Source organism: Scardinius erythrophthalmus (assembly GCF_964197995.2).
Source record: "Scardinius erythrophthalmus genome assembly, chromosome: 21".
Lineage (NCBI taxonomy): Eukaryota > Metazoa > Chordata > Actinopteri > Cypriniformes > Leuciscidae > Scardinius > Scardinius erythrophthalmus.
Window position 1 is genome coordinate 5,339,809 of NC_138241.1, and position 12,040 is coordinate 5,351,848.

The 12,040-nt window shown below is 39.4% G+C and overlaps 1 protein-coding gene across 1 annotated transcript in view; it reads right to left on the reverse strand.

Annotated features, from left to right (window-relative positions):
• The window catches only part of pkdcca (protein kinase domain containing, cytoplasmic a), a 32,892-nt gene extending 22,719 nt beyond the window's left edge, over window positions 1-10,173 (reverse strand). Inside the window, exon 1 of the mRNA XM_081351700.1 lies at window positions 9,175-10,173. Coding sequence (XP_081207826.1) covers window positions 9,175-9,870 — 696 coding nt within the window. The 5' untranslated portion in view covers window positions 9,871-10,173. The remainder of the gene's footprint in view (window positions 1-9,174) is intronic.
• Between the last annotated feature and the right edge of the window lie 1,867 nt (window positions 10,174-12,040).

Genomic DNA, 12,040 nt, shown 5'->3' on the forward strand with positions numbered 1-12,040 from the left:
CCTGAGGGAGGATCTTGAACAAGTTCAGTCTGTGATATGAAGCAGGAACAGGACCAATCTGATCTAAGATCTGTGTGCAGACAGGCTTGTAGAGCGAGCCCTATCTGAGATTAAACGCACTCTAATGACTATTATCAGCATGATTCATCTCGAATGTGAGCGTTTGTGCTCAGACTCTACGGCTGCCGGCTGGGAATAAAGCAGAGCTGCAGAGTGAGGAACGCTGTGGTCCGTCTAGCCACACGGTGCCGTTTCGCCTGACACGAGCTCAAAGGTCAACTTGCCCGTTCGGTTCATTTACTACGAAGACTTTGTATCTGTCCAGAGTTTCTATGCACCAGATGCTAAAGTCACCAAGGGCTCCAGAAATATTTGTCTCATTTCAACTAGTTTTTGGTCTGAAATTTTACGTCCCGTTGCACGGAGTTTGCTCTCGAGAACGGACTGAATTCCAGAGCGGTTTAATTCCTGTGCATGTGAGAAACATAAAAGAGCTCGGTGAAGTTAGTATTTATTTGTCTGTTTTGCAGTCAGTTTAGGCTGTACAAAAAAAGAAGATTTTACTTAATTTTCAGGAAAGAGTGAGTAAGCGGAATCATTATAGGAGGGGTGAAGTAAAGTGGCCAACAGAAATTAGCTAGATCTTTCACGGTCTAGTTCTCCACTTTATTTTCTCATGAAAACGTACCATGGCTTTGAAGTAATCATTCAGTACTATGGTATATCACATTACCATCTGATACTATGACTGTACCATAACCACAACACAACAGCAACAGTACCACAACAGAACTTACTTTAAATAGACAACTGAGTGGTCATTAACTTTAGGCTATTTAAATGTAGAAATTGAGTTCTGATTATTTTTACAGATTGTGCAGTTACAGGTGTGCAATATCATACAATTAGAATCTGTTTTATAAATATATTTCAGTTCTAATCTAACATAGTCTAAAATGAAAAATGTCCATAATTAAATGCACAAAAAGTGTAATTCAGAAATTAAAAAAGGCATTTTGTTTGAAAATAAAAATAAAAATGGTTTGTCTTACACTCAAAAGCATGAAAAAAAGGAAGGAAAATTCGTATAAAGAAATTTGGGTCACACTTTAGTTTCTAACTCTCACTATTACAACTATTAACTATGACCTTTGCCTCAAAAAACTTCTAATTATTGCTTATTAATAGTTACTAAGGTAGTTGTTAAGTTTAGGTATTGAGTAGGATTAAAGGATGAAGAATATGGTCATGCAGAATAAGGCATTAATATGTGCTTTATAAATACTAATAAACAATCAATATCCTAGTAATATGCATGCTTATAAGCAACTAGTTAATAGTGAAAATTGGACCCTAAACTAAAGTGTGCACGTCTGTCTAGCACATGTTTAGACAGAACAACAATGGAAAAGCTGTGGAATGCAAAAATATGTTCTGAGTGAATGGTCCCTTAAAATGCTAAAAAGACGCAATGAAACGAAAGTATCAATCAACAGATCTTTTGTTCTGTATAGTGATGTACATCCGAGTGAAACTGATTATTGAATAAGGAAGAATGTAGAGCTTGCAGTCGGCTGTAAGACAGGGTTGGGTTTAAGTGCACTAAAGGATTGGAGAAGTCCAGCACGGGGGGGTGTGGGGGGGTATATCCACATTAAAATCAATAACATGTATTTAGAAAATAAATAGGGTGAATTTTCATTCCATGACACTAACTAGCATCTTTGTCAGCTCTTCTCCTCACTGGTGCCACGTGTGCAGATATGCATATTCTCAAAGGCCTTTTTGTTAGGTTAGGTGCCATTAACAAACGAACACGGGTTCACTCGCAACCCTACCGCGATCGTTTCATGAGGACACCCTGGCAGCAAATCAAAATGGCCACGGAGACGGCCATGTTTGCCCAGAGATGAAATAGTGGTGGGCAGTGGAAGCCAACGTCTACGGTCAGTGAGGACAGGACTGTCCACGGGAACAAGAGCTGCTCAGTAACAGGGGCTTGACACTGAGCGTACGGCCCGCGTGCTGAGTTAGAGCTGGGATCAGGTTCAAACCTGTGTGTGTGTGTGTGTGTGCAGGGTTTCTGAGAGCGAAAGCTAAAGTGAATAAACGGTTCAGGGAATGACTTTTACCACATTGTTTTAATCAAAGTTTCTGAAGTAACGCCGCTGGAAAAAGTTCTGAGTCATTTTCCCTTGCCTCTAAAATTGATCAGTGAACATTAAACAGATTTGAGACTTATTAAGGTCTGAACAGAAAAATGTGAAATTGTTAAATCTTACTGCCAGAGTTTTCAAAGGCTTCAGAAGTTCTCCCTCAGATGCCTGGTTCTGTGCCTGGTGTTTGACGTGATTCAGCAGTTGTTAATGCTGATGAGTTTGGGATCTTTCAAGGTCCAAATGACTAACACCTCTAATCTAAATTCCAATAAACTAACACAATGACAGAAGTGCAATGAAATTTATTCAGCTTGAACTGTTTACACATTGTATTTATTTTCTGAATCTGTGAATCTGCGCTCTGAAAATCACATGGATCTTTTTAGTGAAGCGATCACACGATGGGAAGAGACAAGTTGGTTTCCTCATCAACCTGTTCCTGCCCAGTAAAATAAACAGAGAGCGAGGCCATGTAGAATGAGGAGGACAGAGCGTTTCTGAGCTCTTCCAGAGGAATTCATCCCCATCCTCGACTCCCTTCCTCCCACAATCCTCCTTTCTCAGGACAGTCATTAACACAGCACTCCCAAATTGTTCCACCGACACTAACTCCTTAAAAACACAATCGGATAAACATGTCCATCCAATCATTTTGTTCAAAAAAAAAAGAAAAAGTTTAAATCTCATTTGTGACATTTATTTCTTCTGTTCCCCCAAAAACTATCACAAAATCAATGTATTCCTTGGAAAAATGACAGCATACAGATTTGGAACGACATGAGAGTGAGAAAATAATGGCAAAGTTTTCATTTTTGGGTGAGCTATACACTATAAAGAGGACCTATTATGTACTTTATCAAAGTCTTGATTTTGTTTTGGGGTCTACTAGTATATGTGTTCAAAAAACACATATTTTACATTATTACTCTCTTCGCTTTTAGTTTAGTTTAGTTCCTGTCTCTATGAATCCCCTCCTTCAAGCTCAACGTGCTCTGATTGGTCGGCTGGAGTAGTGTGTTGTGATTGGTCAACTTCGAGCGTGTTTGGGAAATGTCCCGCCCCTTACCATAACTGCCAGTTTCAACACACTACTAACTAACTCAGCCAGGTCCCGCCCCTTTATTTAGCATGTGCCTTGGGTGGGAATTATTTAAATGAGGAATACTGTGACGTGTTTGTTCCTGGAAGAAAACTCAAGGCTACAATGGAGGCGTTTCAGGGAGTTCAGAAACAGTGACACTGATATAGAGAACAACTCTTTGACTTTTTAACTTTGCGGAGCGTTTCATGATCATACAGCAACATTACACACAAAAGAAAGGTGAACAAAAAGCCTAATAGGATCCCTTTAAACGTAGATATACAATTGCTGTGACCCTGCTGTCGACTGGAGCACAGTCGCCTTCTCCTTCCTGACAAACTGAGAGGTTAAAGTATTAACCCGTGTTTAATTGCGTCTAGCACTAAAACTCTCCGTCTCACTCCCATCTTAAAAATGACCCTGGGGGCCTCTGTGTTTAGGACACCCAGCTTTCACATTCACATGTTACATGCTCACATTAGCAGGTTACTGATTACCCTGCAGTGTGTGTGTGTGTGTGTGTGTGTGTGTGTGTGTGTGTGTGTGTGTGTGTGTGTGTGTGTGTGTGTGTGTGTGTATTTTGGGACTTGACTAAGAATCTGAAGAGTTAACAGAATGACATGCTAATGTAAACATAATCCCAGTGCAAGACCCCCTAATCAGGCCCCCAAGCTGTTCTGCAGATTGCCCGACACACCATTTCAAATGCCTTTCCATATACAAACACTCGGAAGGACTTAAAGGAATTGTTCACGCATAAAATGTTTTGTAAAAAAAAAAAAAAAACATGTTGGCATCGTTTGTTCTCTCTCATGTTGTTCCAACTCTGTATTACTACTTATTCATCCATGAAACACAAAATGAAACGTTAGACAGAATGTCGGAGGTGCTCTATACCACGAAAGGAAAGTGGATGTTGAATTTTACTGTCAAGCTCCAGAGAGGACAAAAAAAGCACCTTAAAATTAGTCCGTATGGCTCGTGTTCTATATTCCAATTCATCTGAAGTCATATGATAGCTTTGTCAAAGTAACACACAAAAACCATTATTCATTGTACTGATAATCTTCCTCGTAAGAGTATGACTTCAGATAACTTATAGCCAACAAGGACGATTTATATGGGCTGGTTGGAGCTATACTGAAGTATTCTTCAGTTTTAATGTGAACACATTATTTGTAACATTACGCATAGAGTATATATGCGTACAGCCGAACACATAGCCTTTCAAAATATACTTCGTTTGATAGCGTACATAAACATTTGCACTAAAAAGTTTTGTCCTTGTCCAGTTTCTGCACTATTTTTTGCAAACTAGTCCTTTAAAGTGCCACTATTATGCTTTTGTGCTGTTTGTGAATGCAAAGGTCAGCAAAGTTTTAAAGATCAAAGTGCTCGACAAATAAAGTTATTGTCTCCTAAAAGAAAGAATCGATTCTGAACTGCCGAAACGAGTCGTCAGTAATTCCAGTCTCACTCCCTGTTACAAACCTATGTAACAATGTAACAAATTTGCATACTGTCAGCCTATGGTCTTCATTGGCTGCCCGTGAACAACATCTACTTTGACCCTCATACACTGTAGTTGTAGCTGAGACTGGAAGAGTTTGGTTTGTGTTGTTGACATGTTTTCAGCGCTGGGAATCCACTTCGCTGCACTTTAAAAGAATGAGGACTCAAGCAATTGATACGAAAAAAAAACAACGCTATCGTTACTGTTCGTATCACTGTGCATCAAGTGCTGAAATCAGATATGATAATGAGCATTTGGTTGCTGACATGGACTGTAAGCAGTCGACCAATCACAACAGACTGGGCCGTCTGACCAATCAGAGCAGAGCAGGCTCTCAGAAAGGCGGGGTTTAGAGAGACTGAATCTTCTTCAGACTCCGAGAAATGATGTGATGTGCAATGTATATTATGAAAAAATTAAAGTGTTTTATGACTTTTGATGCATCCAAATCTACTGTAGGAGACTTTAAAAACAAAATAAGGAACCTTTAAAATGGCATAATAGTGGCACTTTAATTTATAACATGGACTATGTAATTGCGACTTTTTAATCTCACAATTCTGACTTTTCTTTTGCAATTGTGAGTTTATCTCTCACAATTCTGAGAAATTGTGGGATGTAAAGAGTTTATATCTTGCAGTTGTGATTTTTTTTGTCTTTCTCAGAATTGTAAAATATTCAATAAAATAAATGTGGAAGAAGAAGTAAAAAAGATACAGCAAAAAAAAAGGCCAGATTTACTAAACAGGGCTAAATTAACGTGAGAGCGCAATCCCATAAAAGCGCAGAGGTGAGTGTAAAATTCAGCACAGGATCTACTGACGACGACACACACATTAAAGAACACAGACACAGCGGATCATTTCCATAATGACCAACACAAGAGCAGCGCAAGCTAGTGTTGGTTTAAGGTTTAAGAAATGCTTTTTTTGGGCAGTAAATAATGGTGCAGATACCAGTAAACTGACTAGCGCAAACCTAGTAAATCAGCTTGCATTATTCATTTAATCTCCTCCCATAAATTTTGCATCTGAAAGGGAAACTCCTACAAATTCAAATGAAATAAGATCAGCCGCAAAAATAACCGTTCACGCCTTTTCAGCGCTAAATTTTCACTGCGTGTCTTTAGTAAATCCTGTCAATCCCTTCCTCTGTTCTATGACAGTTTATCAGCATCCCTCCACCACCCCATCTCCTCACTTTTAGTCCTAACTAGTCCCATCACATCCCGCAGGATTTCGCTGGGTGCGGGCCAAACTCGGAGCTAGTTTGCATCTCTCTCTCTGGTGTCTCTGGTGTCAGTGCTGACATGGCAAATGCCCTTCCTGACATGTACATGAATAAGCCCACTCTCCCTGTCCACACAGATCCAGCACCACCGCCACCAATCATGACTGTTTATATAGCAGGTGTTGCCCTCGCTTGTAAGAGGAAGACGGGATCTGCTTGACAGACATGCTAGTTAAAGACTGGAAAGCCGAGCGGAGTGCGACCTCGCTCCTTCAGACCTGAGCAGATCTTTCTTCTGCACTCTGGCTGAACCCGACCTGCTGATAATCATCCTGATCATATCTTCTCACCTCTGACCTCGCAACTTCGAAAATAACAGACATTTATTTCTGTCTGATGTGGCGGCTGCCAAAGCAAATGAAAAGCAACACTTCTGGGCCTGATTGGTTAGGTGCGAGGGCGAAGAACCGAGGAAGATGTCGACTGCACGGGTTATTTATTAATACTTACATGTGAGGAATATCTGTGTATGTGTTCCATCATTATAGGTTTATAGAGAGAGGTATTATATATGTCGTTTTGCTGATTTACGAACGTTGTAAGAACTAGGGCCTGATCATAGCCAAGCGCCGGCTCTGAAGCTCTTGGCAGAGAGTGAGACGTGGCACTACAGAACGAGCTGACGCCCATATTCAACTCAACTTTTACACATTTTGATATTTGTAAAAGACTAGAAATTGAATGGAAAAAAGAACTACTACAAAGAAGGAAGCACTTTATTGTACAGTCCTGTTCACCATGTGCATGCTATGTACTGTAACTGGGTAATAACTAGGTACTAACCCTGAACCAACCCCTAAACCTAACCTTAACCAGTTTATATTACCACTACTTTCCTAGGTAAGTGCACTGTAAGTACACGTACTGTAAAATAAAGTGCAACCACAAAGCATTTAAAACTGGTCAACTGGCTATTTGATGTCAGTGTTATGAATGACTAAATCAGGTGTTATTATGTCAAGCTTAACAAAGCTAATTTAAAATAGATGGGCAAATAAAGAGATCATGAATAAATAAGAGAATTTACATTAGAGAATGCTTCACGTTTTGAAGAAAAAAAATTCTTAAAGGTTTATATGTTTATATGTTTTTAAATTAAGATCATTTCTTTCTTTGATATATAAGAGAATAGCAGAAAATAAGCTTCAATATGCCTTTCTAAATAAATCGAAATAATAAATAGTTTCCATATTCGTACAGTGTGCTTAATTCAAATCAAGCAAAAGATACAATAAAAATAAGAAGACCAAGCAGTGGCCACATTTAATTTGGTTTCACACAAAAATATTATGTTATTCCTTAATGCAATGCACAATATTTTTAGGATTTTAAAAATGCAACAGCTCAGACTGTCACAAATACAGTATATATATTTTTAACAATGTTGTTGAGCTATCTTTTCAAAACCAGATTACAAGTTTGCTTTGTCAATTCATTCTCAAATGTTTAATGTTTAAAGTTGTTCATTTTTAGATATTTAAAAATTATGAATTTATATAGCAGCTGTCTGTGATCATAATGTGTTTGCGGTATAATAAGGCTGACTGTGTCTTTTGTGTGAGTTGATAAACTGGGGTCCTGCACCGTTGGTCCCCTGCTGTGAGCGCACAGAATGAAATCAGGCCGACGGCCCCAATCTACATACAGCTTCTGATAAAGCCTTCAATAACACCACCTCAACGCTTACTGCTTATGAAATGACATAAACCATCTCTCCATGGCCATATTCAACTGTGAGGGAACTGTTCCACTGTACATAGCAATATCAATCTTAAAAAAAAAAAAAAATAAAACTATCTTGGATAATAGACATAATATGCAGAATTAAATTTGGTTACACTTTCTTTTAAGGTGTGCTTGTTACAGTGTATGCATTTAAGTACTGAGTAATATTAAGCAGGTACATGTACTTACTATAGGGTTAGGATTAGGATTAGGATTGGTTTAGGGTTAAGGTTGTAACGTTTAACAAGGACACTATTAAATAAAGTGTTACCTTAACTCAAATTTCTTCATCAGTAATTTCTGAATCAGTGTAATATGAACTCATCACTTTGATTTTTGCTGTGGATTTAAATGAATAGTAGCATGTGTTTACATGGGTAACATTAACAAACATTATTAGGAATTAGGTTGAATTGTTTATTAATGCTCGCTGTTATCATTAGTTAGTTACATAGTTATTAATTGTTGAAGTATAATATGTGTAACATGAGCACTCCAGTATTGTAAGTTTGGTAATGAATGGGCTCGTTAAAGAAATTCTAAAGCAAAAGACGATTAGTGTCCATCATAAAGGCCTTTCTAATGCAAACCCGCGTGTTTAATAACTGTGTGAGATCTCAAGTGTGAATGTTTACGCGTGGAGTATCAAAATCAACACAAGCCCGCGGTGTGTGTCTTAGTAATTACACTATCACCCAGTCAACAATGACTGAAAATGGGCATTGGCTCATTGTCTGCGTGTTTCGGGTTCCCGGTTTAAGGCGATCAGAAGCGGCTCTGTTGTGTCGTTTATTTGACACGAGCTTGTCTAGTTGTTGAAGTCGTAATCAGCTCTTGTAAACATAAGAGAACGAGACTCTGAAATTAACAGCCCTCGTTTATCTTCTGTCTTCCTGCAGTCCAGCCATGAAGCCCAGAAGTTAACCAGGCTTTGAGTGAAAAAAAAAAAAAAAAAAAAAAAAACATAGGCTAAAAATATACTTGCATTCTTAAACATATAAAGTGATATATTTATGTTATGAATGATTACATATTTTATTACTTTTTTTTCTGTATTTCAGAAAGGGATATAGGCAAGATAAATATTTTTTCTAAACCTTTCTAGTTATGGGTTTAGTGTTTCTACAGACACCGTGTAGCTAATATGAAGTGGATAAAAATAAATCAGCTGAAGTTTAAATGGTAAAAAAAAAAGAAATTGTCAAATAAAAATGTGTTTTTAGCAACCAGTCCAACCACTGAAAAATCCATCGATTAAAACAGTTTAAATGTTACAATTTAAAAACTCTAAAAACTCGTGCTATAATGATGAAACCGTTTTACAAGTTGCCCTGCAACATATGAATTTAATTTTGAATTTAGCTCAATTCATCAATGTGCTTCGTTTAAAATAGAATCAACATTACCTTGAGAATATTAGGGTGCTGCAATCTCTCCATCAGCGTCATTTCCTTGACAATTTTGAAGGATGCGAGTTTGTAACAGTCTGTCGACGACGCGTATTTCTTCACACAATTCTCCATATCGTGACCTCCGAAATCGACGGATTTCAACGCGACGGAGAAGCTGCTGTTCAGAGCCGCCTTGTACACCGCCTTCGTGTATCCCGAGCCCAGATACTGGACATTGGTAACGTTATCAATACTGCCGCAGCCGAGCACCGACTCGCGCGTAAACTCCCGGTGTGATTTTGTTGCTATGGATACAGCTCGAGACTGATCGTAATGATTGTTTTTCTCGATTCCTTTGTATGATTCCCACTCTCCGCGTTGCTCCAGGTCCATGAGCCGCCTGCGCTCGAGCGCTCCGGTGCCGACCCAGTGCGCGCGTCTCTGGCGGTACCGCAGAACCTCATCTAATCGCTCGCGTATTTGCCGCTGGAGCTCCGGGAGCCGGCCGACGGAGGGTGTCAGGTCCTCGATTTGAAGCCGGGCAGGAGAGTCCGCGTCGGGCTGCGGCTGCTGCCGTTTCTCGTGCTGGTGGTGGCGATGCACGCGCTCGCCGTGGTGCTCGAATCCCGGAATGAACAATAAATTCATCAGCGTGCCCATGAGGAACGAGAGGCAGAAGCCCGCCGCGACCACCATCTTTCTCCGCTTCATTTTGTTGCTTATTATTATTAGCAGAAAATAGATGTGTTCCCCCTTCCAGCCTCCGCCTACCCGCCGGGCAGCAGCAGGCAGTGTGGCCGAGCCGGAGTGTCTCGTGCAGCGCGAAGGCTTCAGGATCGCGAGGGAAGGCTATGATGCTGCGCTCAGAAAGATGTGCCGTATGTTCATCTTGCAGTTATGATTTAAGATCCACCCCATATACTGCTGCTCATGGTGACACTGCGTGTGCGCGCAGTTAACGGGGGTCTCCGGGCGCGCACCAGCACTTCGCCTCAGCGCGACTCCGACGAGACTGACGTCACTTTGACTGGCAGTTCACTCGGCTCGCTGCAGAGGAAAAGCGAAGGTTCACACTTAAAGGAATAGTTCCCCTCAAAATAAAAATTCTGTCGTCATTTGCTCACCCTCAAGTCGCTCCAAACCTGTATGACGTTCGTTCTTTTGTGGAATGCAAAAGGTCGTTTGAAGAATGTCTGCATGCATAGCCTACACAATGAATGGTGACTTGATATCAAGCCTCAAAACGGAACGCAAACAACATGTGTTCGGCTATTTTTAAGGCTTTTGAAGCCATATTATAGCTTTATGTGAGAAGCAGAGCGATGATTAAGACATTAAAGCTTTTGCGTTTTATTGACTGCTTTTGTAAGCCACTATATAGGTTATTTTATGATAATCTTGAGTGTTCAGTCCCCATTCATTGGCATTACATGAAAAAGAGTGACAGACACATTCACAAACACAAGTTTGGAGGACAGGAGGGTAAATAATGACAGAAATTTCATATTTTTGGTTTTCCTCTTGACTGTGGAATTTTGACGCACACACACACACACACACACACACACATATATATATATATATATATATATATATATATATATATATATATATATATATATATATATATATATATATATATATGGTTACACTTTATTTTAAGGTGTCATTGTTACAGTGTAATTATATATTTAAGTACTGAGTAATAATAATTAACAACATGTACTTACTACTTACTATAGGGTTTGGGTAGGATTAGGTTTTGGTTTAGGGTTAATTGCATGTAATTATCCTTAATTTACTCTTATTACTGTGTTATGTACATGTAACATAAGTGAGTATCAAGGACACTGTAAAATAAAGTGTTACCAAACTTTTATATTAGTTGCGATTAATCGATTTGACAGCATACACACACACACACACACACACACACACACACACACACACACACACACACACACACACACACACATATATACTAATATTTGTTAGTGTCTTCTTAATATAGGCCTTTAGTTTTTCACTAAGAATATCCTTTTGTGTAATATATTTAATGGTTTACAATTTAAACATCTTGAAGTGTTCCTCTGTGTTTCTGGCTAAACACCCACACGATACAGTTAGTTGCATGTCTATGTGTTTACCAAATGTTTTAAGCAAGCATTTAATTGTGTTTTTTCAGCGCATTAGACTCTGCTCAGTTTGCTAGTCCCTCTGACTTTCGGAAAGAAAAATGTGTATAATTATGTCTCTGGGGTCGGAGAAGTAAAAGTTTAAATGAAAAACAGACCCGGGCGGGCAAAGGGGGAGAGAAATGATGGAAACATGGCACTTGCAAGCTTTGTTAAACTCGCGCGAGATAAGGGATTCCTCACTAACATCAGGCTGTGTTTGTAGGCTCAGAGTAAATAAACGGCCAAATCAATCAAAACCCTCATATGTATAGACTTAATGTTAAACACAAACTCATAAACTAAGAGCAGTCTTCATGATGCATTTCCAGTATAATTATTATGCAATGGTTTTCTCTCTCTCTCTCTCTCTCTCTCTCGTGAACCAGGAATAGCGCAGGCCGAATGCCAGCGACACACACAGCTATCCATCACGCGCGCATTACCATGCTGTTAGCAACTCATTAACAAATACAATCAACCTGTAAACTGGAGCAATACGTGCAGATCAGCAGGAGCCCGGCCGCTCCAGGGCCGCTTCAGTGTTGCCATGCGTCCACTTTTATTTATAGCACTAATTAAGCAAACGTAATTAGGTGATGTTAGTTTCAATTTAATGTAAAAAACTTCGCTGGAGGAAAATGCGTGGGTTAAATTCCTGACAAACCAGGAATAAAGTTTAGCATGGGCCTGGCACTGAACAAGAA